General features: G+C 40.4%; 1 protein-coding gene across 9 annotated transcripts in view; it reads left to right on the forward strand.

Annotated features, from left to right (window-relative positions):
• The window catches only part of TRPM3 (transient receptor potential cation channel subfamily M member 3), a 457422-nt gene that overhangs the window by 221607 nt on the left and 223509 nt on the right, over positions 1-12306 (forward strand). For all 9 annotated transcript variants that reach the window (XM_015565001.1, XM_006765282.2, XM_015565000.1 and 6 more), the window contains 2 exons: positions 1988-2067; positions 3621-3825. In XM_015565001.1, the coding sequence (XP_015420487.1) occupies positions 1988-2067; positions 3621-3825 (285 nt within the window). The remainder of the gene's footprint in view (positions 1-1987; positions 2068-3620; positions 3826-12306) is intronic.

Genomic DNA, 12306 nt, shown 5'->3' on the forward strand with positions numbered 1-12306 from the left:
TGAGGAATATTTTTACCATCTTTCTGCCAAGAGATGTTATCAATGAGAGTATTCAGTGTCTAGGAAAAAATCACAGCCCATGAATAGTTTAACTTACAGGCTTTTTAGAGAGATAAAGACTGGGTATCATCTACACTGTTGCAAAGATGTAGCCACTAGCTTTTCCTACATATTTGAAAAGAAAAATTCTTTGAGAATAGACACTGGGGCTTTTTCATGCCCAGCGGACAAACAGAACTGCAAATGTGGCCTTGGTGGTGGGAGGGTGCAGTGGGCCCCCTGGGCCCACGGATCTCTGAGGCAAGGGGGGTGCTCCTTGTCATGTGGATAGTGCATAAGCACTCAGAAGGTATGGGACCCCATTGTGACCATGACTAAGACAGGATGCAGTTCCTACATACCCCTGAGGCATCCCCCGTGTTGCTACTTTTAAAGTGTGTGTTGTCATGAGTATTAGACAACCACTGCCTTCAGAGCCACATGCTTGCGGACACTCTATTTCGAGAGAGGAAGGAGATGCACAAATAGTGGGTAGAGGGCAAACCAGACCTTAACACAACTTATATGGATATTTGGGGGCTTAGCAAAGTCAATATCCATCATGGCCAGTGATTGGAGGCTTGTCACAGTTAACAGTGGCCATTGAGACAGGCCACGTAAACAGCCTAGCTGCGCTGTGGCCTTGTGTATTTTAAGAGTGTGAATTTAGTCTTGGCGCTGGGTTAGGTAGAAGAGGACACCAGATAGAAATAACATTTTAAGTTGCTATAGCAACTTTTATCTTAAACACTTAGAAAAGGAATCTTTTGAGAAGCTTTCTGGATTCCATAAGAAACACTTCTATTGCAAATGCTCTGAAGAAAGGGGTAAAAGGATGCAGGATGGACACTCCCCTTTGGGACAAAGATAGTACAGTTTTCCAGAGCCGCCTTAATCTTTCCCAGAGCCCCATCTCAGTGGCCAGACCCCTGGGTGGACAGTCCCAACAATGCCCATCTGAGAAGCTGTATTTTCTATGCTTAAAGGCATGTGGGATGCAAGAAAATGTACTATTGTACTTCCTTCCAAAGGCATTACCTGTGAAATTTTGGACTGTGATAAAGACATTTATCTTCCTTAAGTTTCCATTCCCATTCCCCCCCACCCCGGCCCCCCCTGTATTTACGCACTACTAATTTAGATTTTAGAAAAAATCATGGTGATGGATTAGGGCCCTTGAGTTATGTAATTCCCTCGCCATTTTTCTTTCCTTCTCCAAGGAAAGTCTAAGTGTCAGCCATAAAAACTTTATACTTTTTTAGATACATGGTTGACCCTTGAACAAAGCAAGGTTTAAAGGAGCCAACTTCCCACACAGTCAAAAATTTGAGTGTAACTTTTGACTCCCCAAAAACTTATCTACTAATTGCCCACTGTTAACCAAAAGCCTTACCAATAATGTAAGTAGTCGATTAATACATAAGTTGTTTGTTGTATGTATTAAATACTGTATTCTTACAATAAAGTAAGCAGAAGAAAATGTTATTAAGAAAATCATAAGGGAAAGAAAATACCATTTACAGTATTTATTTTAAAAATTCACATGTAAGTGGGCCCACACAGTTCAAATATGTGTTGTTCAAAGTTCAACTGTATATTTTCCCACAACTGAACACTTGTTATCTGTAGGGTTAAAAACATACTGCTGTATATTTTTCATTTTCTCTAAAAAGAGCATTGTTTTTTTTCGTCCTTCAAAAATCATGAATTTGTATATGGTTCTATTGCTGTTTTTTATTATGATCATTTCCTTTCACTCACAAAATTATAATGTTGAATAACCTAATTATCATGTTCTGGAAGTAATTGATTTTCTTGTAGTCAGTGTTTATGTGTGTAATCACAACTTCATTTCAGTTTATGAGGTAAGAGGCCATCATGTTATTCTGAAATGTTGCTGCCTAAAATACTTAAAGATTATGTTCACCTTTACTCTTCTTTTTTTTAGGCTCAGAAATCCTGGATAGAAAGAGCATTTTATAAAAGAGAATGTGTTCACATCATACCCAGCACCAAAGACCCCCATAGGTAATTTTGCTGTCTTTATCATGTACCGAGAACATGGAGTAGCAATTATGGGAAAACTACAATAGTTAGCACTATTCATTACATGTAGACCAATGTGGAATTAAAGTTCAATTTTTATTGTTGCTGGACATCTTTGCAGCAATCTTTTATACACATACCACATAATATGCCATCTCTGCAGTGAATTCTCTAAGAATCTATACAGAATAACAAATAGACCACCAGGGAAGGAATTAATCACTGCATGTAAGATGGAGTATATATATTTGTATGGTTACTGGTTTTCCTTTTTCAGCATTTCATCAAAATACTTCTTTGTACCAACATACATTGCTTTGATGCAAAAAAAATTTTTAAATTAATGACTTTTAGCAGATTACTAATTAGAATGCAGACCTTCAGAATCCTATCCAAGCACATTTTTAGTTTCCTACTTGCTTTTTTGAAGATCAAAACAGTGGGAAGTTTTTGGGATAAAGTAACATATCAGTGTCTGGAAATGCCTTTTTTAAAAGGCAATGTACTAAGCAGTTTAAAATATAGACTAAAGCAGTGATGGCGAACCTATGACACGTGTGTCAGAGGTGACACGCGAACTCATTTTTTTGGTTGATTTTTCTTTGTTAAATGGCATGTAAATATATATCAAAAATGTAAGTCTTTGTTTTACTATGGTTGCAAATATCAAAAAATGTCTATATGTGACACGGCACCAGAGTTAAGTTAGGGTTTTTCAAAATGCTGACACGCCAAGCTCAAAAAGTTCGCCATCACTGGACTATAGAGCCATACAGTCATACAGTCATACATAGACTCATACTGACTATGTAACCTTGAGAAAATTATCTAACCTTATCTAACCTTCAAAACTACAGTATTATACTCATAAAGTGAATGCCACACTGTTAGCATTTAATAAATGGTAACTGTGTGTCAGTGTTATAACAATAATCAGCCACAGTGGCAGGAAAGTCGGAAGGACGTTTTCATGGGTTAAGGAGTGAAATTTTTTTTCAGATATCTTGTGAATAATTCTTTCATTGTTTCTATAAGAACACTTAAACTGCAGATTTTTTCCCTCTGAATTGGCTTTTTGACAGTGAATGTCAAGCTGGAAAAGACAAGTTAGGTTGTGACTCACCTGTGAGTGAGATCCCTCATTTAAATGTGCATATTAAAATTCTTCCCTGGGAGCTGCTCAGTGTCCTTCCTGCAAGATTTGATCGACAGGGGGAATATGAAGTAAAGACATCTACAGAGTTTTTGTTCACAGGTTCCAATCTTGAACAATGTGGCAGGTGTGAAAGGGGTGGGTGGAGAAGGACAGGGGACATGGTACAGCTTATACAGCTGAAGGAAAATGAGGGGGCAGAAAAGAAAAGGGATATTTTCAGGTAAATCCTGAGTTCCTCATGTGCCTGATACCATCACAATATGGGATTCCACCTGAAAATTGACTAACTGGCTTGCTACAGACTGTAGATTTTCCAGCCTTAAGTGTGTATTCCAGTAGCGGCGAATACAATGGTTCACTTTGACCTCCTATGTTATAGGTGTTGCTGCGGGCGTCTAATCGGCCAGCATGTGGGCCTCACTCCCAGCATCTCCGTTCTTCAGAATGAGAAAAATGAGAGTCGCCTCTCCCGAAATGACATCCAGTCTGAGAAGTGGTCCATCAGCAAGCACACTCAACTCAGCCCCACGGATGCTTTCGGGACCATTGAGTTCCAAGGAGGTGGCCATTCCAACAAAGCCATGGTAATCAGAAAAACATTCATTCATTTTCCCCAATTCTCTCGCAAGTTCTACAAAGCAATGGTAAAGAGCTGGAGGTTTAGTCTTCAGACCTAATCCCAATTCTGTCATTTCCTGGCCGGGTACCTGCTCTAGTTACTTTGTCCTAGTAACTATGCTCTTTCTCTATGAAATGAGGCAAACAAACCTCCCTCTGAAGATTAGTATGAGATCAGACACATGACTGTTGTTTTTATTCATAATAAGTAGCTCTCTATCCACTATTTATTATGGTACTATCTGGGTCTCATTGTTAAGACATGTTTTTCTAACTCCTTTGGTTAAAAAAAAAAAGAAAATCTTACCTTTAGGTTTCTATTTTGTTCTATTGGTAACTAGGATTTCTCTCAATTCAAAGTAGAAATGATTGTGTCAGACTATTTTCTTCTCTCTTCTATCAGACTGAGTGCTTTTTCTCCAAGCAGCTGTGTTCAATAATGTCCTCAATGGAAGCGCTCCATATGAAAAGCATTTTTCTTTGGAAAGGAAGCTTTAGGAAATAAACACATTTTACTTCTCAGAATTGTCACTTCTAAATTTCAGCTTTCCTCGTGGCTCTCTCCCTACTTGGCTGTCAGATTTTGCCAGGAGAAAAGTATACCATGTGTTTTTGGAAATTCTAGAAATGCTCTATCCCAACAAGCTTGCTTCTGTTGAAAGAGAGGTCGCTGAGGGTGGAGCAGTTGGAGGTGGCTGTTCTCAGGCATGCCACAGAGGCATCTGAGTTCGGAGAGAAAATTTTGCTTAGAGAAGCTTACTGCAAAATAAGTCGCTTCACCAGTTACAGTCCGGAAATGGGCAACAAAGCCACCTCTCTTGTCTTTTTTCCTCTCCCCTTCCCATTCTCACATCTGCACCCCGCCCCCCTGCCAACTGCAATATTTTCTTCACCAAGAATAGCTATAAGCGATTCTCACAGTTTTTCCCTGAGAAACTTAATTCTAAGCTACATATTAGATTAAAACCAATTTTGAATAATATATTGGGGGGAAAAAGAGATGCTATATGCAACTTCCAATAAGGCCTGGCAAAAGAAAGAAAGGGTTAGTCTAGGCCTGCACAGAACTAAGGGAAATGGAGATGGTGACTTCCACATCCAATTAAGGGAGGCGTTTACCTACCCAAGATCATTAAGGGTCCTCAGCTCAGCACAGTCCCCATTCACAGTCTGGATTGAACCGTATACATTGGGTCTTCTTGAACCAGGCATTAATTAAAAGTCATGCACTCTCCCTATAAGAATACCACAGGAGAGGAAGTGGCACATCCAGTAACTTCATAGGGTCTTTGAATGATGCCAGCAGTATCATGCCCCAAACTCAGAAGCACATGGTAAGTAAATGTCTGCTCATCATTGCCACTGTTAGAATGCAGTGTCTGTCAAATTGGGCATTATTTTGCTCATAAGTAAGAGTGTCCTCCAAAGTGATCACCTGGGGTGATGCTAATGACCATGATGCCTCCAGTGACCAGGACATGTTTTGGAAACTGATTTATGCTTAACAAGTGGGAACCCACGCGATTCGGCAGACACAATGCACATTTTGTCCACTTTGAATATTTGCCCTTGAAGTATTTTGATTCTCCTGTCTAGACAAAGAGGCTGAGTTGTTCCAAATGTCATAGGTCTTGTTTTGTCAGTCAGGATGGTTGTTTTGCACCAATTTTATTTCTCGTCCTCTTCAACAAACAAGGTTGCGGTTCGGACAAAGGGAAAATCAGCACCTACTGTCTGTGAAAGAGTGCCAGCCTTTAGATGGGAAGCTGTGGTAAATTACTGGCCAGGATTTAAGTGAAGCAGGCCAACTAACTTAATATGTCTTTGGTCACCTACTCCTGACAAAATATGTGAAAGTTGAAACGATTTTTAGCAAAGTGGTCAAAAGTTCTAGAGGGCAGATTAACATTGCCCTTCATGAATTTTTTTAAAATAAGGTGTAACACTAACTGTTCCCTTTAAAACAACCCAAGATGAAGTGCTTGGGTCTTCAAAGTGCCCATGTGGTCTGGACACAAGGTGAGGCAGAGCCTGTTGGAGGTTGGTGGAAGATACAGTTGGAGGAAAATGAATCATTATTGAAATTATTTCCATTGTTATTAAAATTATGAAAACCATACCTGCTCAGGAGCATTATATGCCTGTGTTACCATAGGCAGTACAGCACGATGCCACGGAACTCTATGCCCATGTGGTCTGGACACAGGTGAGGCAGAGCCTGCTGGAGGTTGGTGGAAGATACAGTGGAGGAAAATGAATCATTATTGAAATTATTTTCATTGTTATTAAAATTATGAAAACCATACCTGCTCAGGAGCATTATATGCCTGTGTTACCGTAGACAGTACAGCACGATGCCACGGAACTCTGGGCACCAAAGACACTGGAGGGACCAGGTGCAGTGGCTCTCAGCCTGGCGGCTCTGACGTACTGCAGGGGCTCCTACAGATGCCCATGTGAGAGTCTCCCCCAGAGAGGCTCCTTGGTCTGGGATAGAAACTGGCATCTGGTTTGTTGTTATTGTTGTTGTTGTTTTAAGTTAGCCAGGTTATTCCAGCCTGGCTTAAAAATTGCTAAATAATCCCAAATCTTTCTACCTGTTTTATATGGAACCCAGTCAAGTTGAATTATCTCCCAAGAGTCACACAGCAGTTCTGTTTCTTCTCTGCCCTGTGTGCCTGGTACACACTATAGTTGTGTTTTGGAAGGGAGCTAATTGCCATTATTTTTCTAGCTTTTTATAAGGATTCTGAAAACTTCGTGCTAGAGATAGAAGATCACTATTATTGGATGAGCTTCATTAGACGCAGAAGATGTGAAACTGCATCCTAGGCTGTTAATAGAACCATGTTCTGAGCCCTTCCTAGTCCTTTGTAGTATTCCGTCCTCAATTCCCAGGCTTGACAAGCTCTAGTAACACAAATGAATCCAGCTTCCCTCACACATTGCAGAGAAGTGGTGACACAGGAAGGAGACAGTCAAAGCTGGCAGGGAATGAAGGATTCTCACTCCCTTCTCAACACCAAGCCACATATTACCAACTGCCATGTCCCCAAACAAGGCACGCCTGAGCTTCTGGGGGACCTGACAGCTTATTCAGATGCATCATAAAAGTCAGAACAGAGGCACCAAAGTCAAGGAGATGCAGATACTAAAGCTCCGGTTTCAGCGTTGTCTGACAAGGGTGGGTTCCAGGTAACTTTTTAGAACTGCCTTCGAGAGCAATAGCAAGAGAGAGCACCATCGGACGTTGAGTCCTTCCTCAAAGACTCTTCTTTATCTGAGGCTAAGACTGTAGGTTACTTAGAAAAGGAAGCAGTGCTGCACTTGATGAGACAGAATCTTATTTGCTTACTAATCATCTCTTTTAATTAATGCTGAGCTGCCTTGTGGACAAGGTAAGTATAACCTAATTGAGAGCTTGTATTTAAACCTCTCAAGTCACCCAGATAATTCCCAGGTTTTCCCTTGCTATTTACTCTGCTTATTAGATCAGGTTGAGCTTCTTATTACAGTTTTCATATAATTGAGGTAACTGTTCTTATGCCTCATTTTCATACTTAAAGCTCTAACTATGAAAGCCTGCCAAGATGAAAGCCTCATTGTCTGAGCATTGTGGATAGAGGGTGGCAGGGAGGAGGGAAGGCCAAGGGAGAGACCCTAGGTTGGGGGTGGGGGGAGGCATCTACAACCTTGCACTCTTAAAATGTTTTCGGATTGAATTTGACTTTTTAAAAATTTGCTACACTTTGCATTATGCAAATTTGGACTGGGAATCATCATTAACTCACACACAGCAAATACGAAAATAAAGGAATCCCACTTTGCAAAACGAAATAGCGAACCACTAGACTGTGGCTAACTAAGCAGCTTTCCATAAGCACGGTAAGGTATTTGGGGGAGGGGAGGTGCAATTGCTCCATTGATTTCCAATGTTCATCTTGTAGTTTCCAGACCATTGAACTGACAGCGCCTCTGAATCTGAGAATAAAACTAGGATTTGTCACTGAAACTTCTGATCCCAATCATAGACCTATAGAGAAGGAAGAACCAACTTCCCTCAAGGACCCCACCTGCCCTCTAGAAAATTCTCATCTCCTGAGAAGTCAATTAGCCCAGGTTTGGGAGCCATGGGTTCTAGACCCTGAATGCACTCTGTGACTTGCAGTGATATTTCTATTTGCAGACTTCGTCATGATTTTCCACATCTCAAAAAGTTACTACTGATTTTAAAGATCAATGAAAAAATAAAAGCAAAGGGTTGTAGGTTCTGTCAGAGAAAAGAACTCAAGTTCCCGTTGTTTCATTTGTCAGTATTTTTTAAGGACATTATAGAAGACAGTTTTATTTTATTATTATTGCTGAAAGTATTACAGATGCCTCCTCTTTCCCCCCATTGGCTCCTTCTAGCCCACCCCTGCCCCTGTGCAGGCCTTCACCACCCTACTATGGGTTTGATCTCTTACCACCCACCCTCACCTTCCCTCTGAGAAAATCGTTTTAAATTATTTTACGTGTCTCCAGGAATTTCAGGGCAGGAATTATGTCCAAATTTATTTTTAAAAATTAAAAAAAAGAGAAAATTCTCATCTCCCTGCTTCTAGAAGAGTTTACACTAAGTAATTCTGGCAGAAAAAGCATAGAGAAACCCCTGTGGCCTGTTCATATTCTCAGTGAAATTTTATAATTATTTCGAAACCTTTAGCTTTGGCTTTTCAGCATCCATGGCCTGGAAGTACCCAGTCTCTAACATTGAGGAATTACAAAAACAATATGGAATAAATTACGATGGCATTTCCACCTCCAAAATGTTGTGAGTCATCAAACTAGGTATCCAATAACAGTGACACCTCACATTTACATTCCCAATATTTTCTTTCTAGGGAGCTTTAACATATATTAAACCACCATAAGTATTCAACTCCTGCTGCAAAGCAAAAGGCTCCACATACTTGAAAAGCTGCTATCAGCAAAATTGTCATAGTAGTCTGGTGCAACATATTCTCCTTGGCCACAGCTTTAATTAAAGGCACTCATCTGAAATGTGGCTACAAAGAATTAGGAAATGAAATGATGCTTGTCACATCTCTTAAAAGAAAGGGAAATGGGCCAAATTTCCCACTCCAGGCTCATAAGAAACGCATTAAAAATGTTAAAATAGATGTTAGCATTAGTAGTTCCATTACTCAGAGTAAGCACTACTAACAAATACCAATTGCTCACTTCCAAGAATTAAAGGTGCTTTTGCAGTGTTAGGAGGATAATTAGTCATTTACCATTTCCTAGAATGTAGGCAGATTTATTGTTCTGCAGTTTTGGATTTTTTTATTGTTTTGTTTTATTTTAAGTGTTCATTTTAAAAGCTGGGTAAAGTTTTGTGGGTAAAAATTTTGGGCTAAAGAGGTGACTGATTAATTGTCAGAGCCAGATTGCTCCTCAGAAGCTCAGGTTCAGAATGCCAAAGGAAGATCATGATTAATTTTTTAATTAAACAGCCCCAGTCTGTTCTAAATAGTACTGGCTGCTTCCCCACTCTTCAGCCTTTGGCCACCCTGGGTGTCATACAGGGGAAAGAATACTGCCGGGTTTGTGACACCTCTGTGATCTCCAAGTTTAGTGCAGAGTGGGGCATAATAAAGTTGAATTTTGCTTTGATGAGTGAATGGGAACATTTCTAACAATGAAGCAATAGGAGTGACTTTAGAAATAAAAGCTGCGGTGAAGTCACCTGCTAAACAAAAAGACCTTTAGCACCAGGCAGAACAATTTAAGAATTTTAGTTCTCGAAGCCATTTCACAAAAGAAAATCTCTAGTTTTCTTTTATAGCCTCAACTGTAAAGTCTTCATTTCTAAGATTGTGGTTTGGGACTCAAAATATGTATTGTTGTGAAAGTTATGCCAAATGCATTGGCCTCCAAAGCACCTAAGAATAGATTAAACAGTACAATTTCAACTAGAGCAAACCTCTCTTTTATGCAGAGCATTCTTGAGATGCAGTTCTAATTGTCATCAGCTCATTGCAAGGCTTTCTGTCAGTCAAGGACCTAATAATGGAAGGGAAAAGGGGAGATAACCACAGCATGAGTAATTTATTTGAGCTGTTTATCTCTAGAAATTAAAAATTGGGGAACTATAAGAGCATGTGTTGAAGGATGGGTTAGGTAGCCCAGAGCTATAGCATTGTCCCTCTTGACAGGTATTCTATATAATAAAAGGGTAATATGCCAATGGACCCAACAGCAGAACAACCGGTTGCTATAATGTGCACTGACCACCAGGAGGCAGATGCTCAACACAGGAGCTGTCCCTTGGTGGTCAGTGTGCTCCCACAGGGGGAGCGCTGCTCAGCCACAAGCTGGGCTGACAGCAGGCCTAAACTGTCAGTGGGACATCCCCCAAGGGCTCCCGGACTGCTAAAGCATGCAGGCTGGGCTGAGGGACCACCTGTACCCCATCCCCCACCCCTCAGTGCATAAATGTCATGCACCGGGCCGGGCCTTTAGTTTTTGTATAAACACCTGCACTAGTCACTCCAGATAACTTGAAGAGTTGAGATACAAAGCACTACTGTGAAGGGCGTACTAGTTTAAAAGCTTAAGGCAAGTCATTTGAATTCTTTTGTATACAGAAGTCATTATAACCATCACCCAATTTGCATGTATCAGTTTTTCTGCTATAACAGGGATTTTGCACAGTTTAATCTTTACCATGTCCTGTGAGATGGTCAGGATCATCCCTATTCACAAGAAAGGGTGCTCAAATTGGCCAGATGGCTTACAGGGCGACTATCTGATGCTAGAGTGTGATGCTGCGCATAATTGGAAATCAAGAAATGGAAACACATGTCACTACATCAGAGTCCTGCCCAGGTGACTAAATTTAATATACACATGAGGAGGATTTCTTTTTTTAAATATATTTTTATGATTTCAGAGATGAAGGGAGAGGGAGAGGTAGAAACGTCAATGATGAGAGAGAATCATGGATTGGCTGCCTCCTGCACGCCCCACACTGGGGATCAAGCCCGCAACCCGGGCATGTGCCCTTGGCTGGAATCAAACCTGGGACCTTTTAGTCTGCAAGCTGATGCTCTATCCACTGAGCCAAACTGGCTAGGGCATGAGGAGGATTTCTTATCTGTAAGGTGAACCCTTAGCAATTAATGAGCTCACAAGTGGACAGGCAAAACTGCTTATCTTGACAACCAAAATAGCTCCTCATTTCAAACCACATTGACCATTTAGCAGGAATTGATGAATTGCTCCAGGAACAGTCATTTGTGATTTTGAAGCTGCTGATTTGGCACAGGAGTGGGCTGTTATATTACAAGCACCTGGAGAGCTTACTGAATAACCTGATTTTATGGGTGTAAGAATATAATTTAAAATTTAAACCTTCAGATATCACAAAATATCATTTTATCCCTTAGTTTTATTATTCTCTTATGCTCATTTTAAACTAAAAATCTTTAACTTCCATGACTGAAATTTTTTTAAGTGAGGTTTTATTGAGTCAAAAATGCTAGATAGAAGACTAGTCTTAGGGCATGGAGTCTCAATCACCAGGGGCATGGCCAGGTAGAAAAGACAGCATGTCCACTGTCCCACCTCCAGTATGGGGAAGGGGAAAGAAAGAGGTAGTCTGACAGAATTCACATGAGCTGTGGGCAAAGGTGGGGGACAGTGAAGCAGGGCCAGCTCTGGGGTAGCAGAATCCCCATAAAGAAATGCCTACTCCTATAGATTGGCTGTGGGCAGCAGTCTGGAAAGATCACCTGTAGATGAGCAAAGGCTCCTGGAGTTAGATGGCGCCTGGCTAAAATAAACAGCAGGAAATACCCACCTGGAAATTAATCCAAAATTCCAAGGGGTTAAAACAGGAACGTGAGAAGGCTTTTGTGAGCTGGTCAGCAGCCATTAACAGGCTAACAGTTTCATCTCTTTCACTCTCCAGCCTGCTCTTTAATTTAGAACACCTCAGAATTTATTTATTTATTTATTTATTTTTGCTTATCACCCAAAACCATTTCAAGGAGTTGCTAAACTATAATATAACAAAAAGTAACAAATTGCTTTATTTAAATATTTCTCTTTTTTCCTTATGTTGCCTCTCATGCTCAAAGGGAAGGGCACAGTAAACCACAAATAAAACCAAAGGACCAAGGACACCCAGTATTTATTATTTATCAGGAGTGGGATGTAGTCAATCATGTGTTCCTTTGTATAAGAATTATTCTTGATAACAAAGAATTAGCTAGTTAGAGATATGCTGAGTAGCTTGATAATGACTGCATGTTCCTATTTAATGTGGCTTGTCCTGAGTAATTCTTCCAGTATTTCCTCTATTTTTCTCTTTGATTTCATATAAAATATTGAGTGTCCTTTCTTTCCTTTGGTCCAATGACAGACACAAGACACACCACTTAGAATCTTTGGTCTGGGAAAGA

Source organism: Myotis davidii, unplaced genomic scaffold (genome assembly GCF_000327345.1).
Source record: "Myotis davidii unplaced genomic scaffold, ASM32734v1 scaffold616, whole genome shotgun sequence".
In the NCBI taxonomy this organism is placed as follows: domain Eukaryota; kingdom Metazoa; phylum Chordata; class Mammalia; order Chiroptera; family Vespertilionidae; genus Myotis; species Myotis davidii.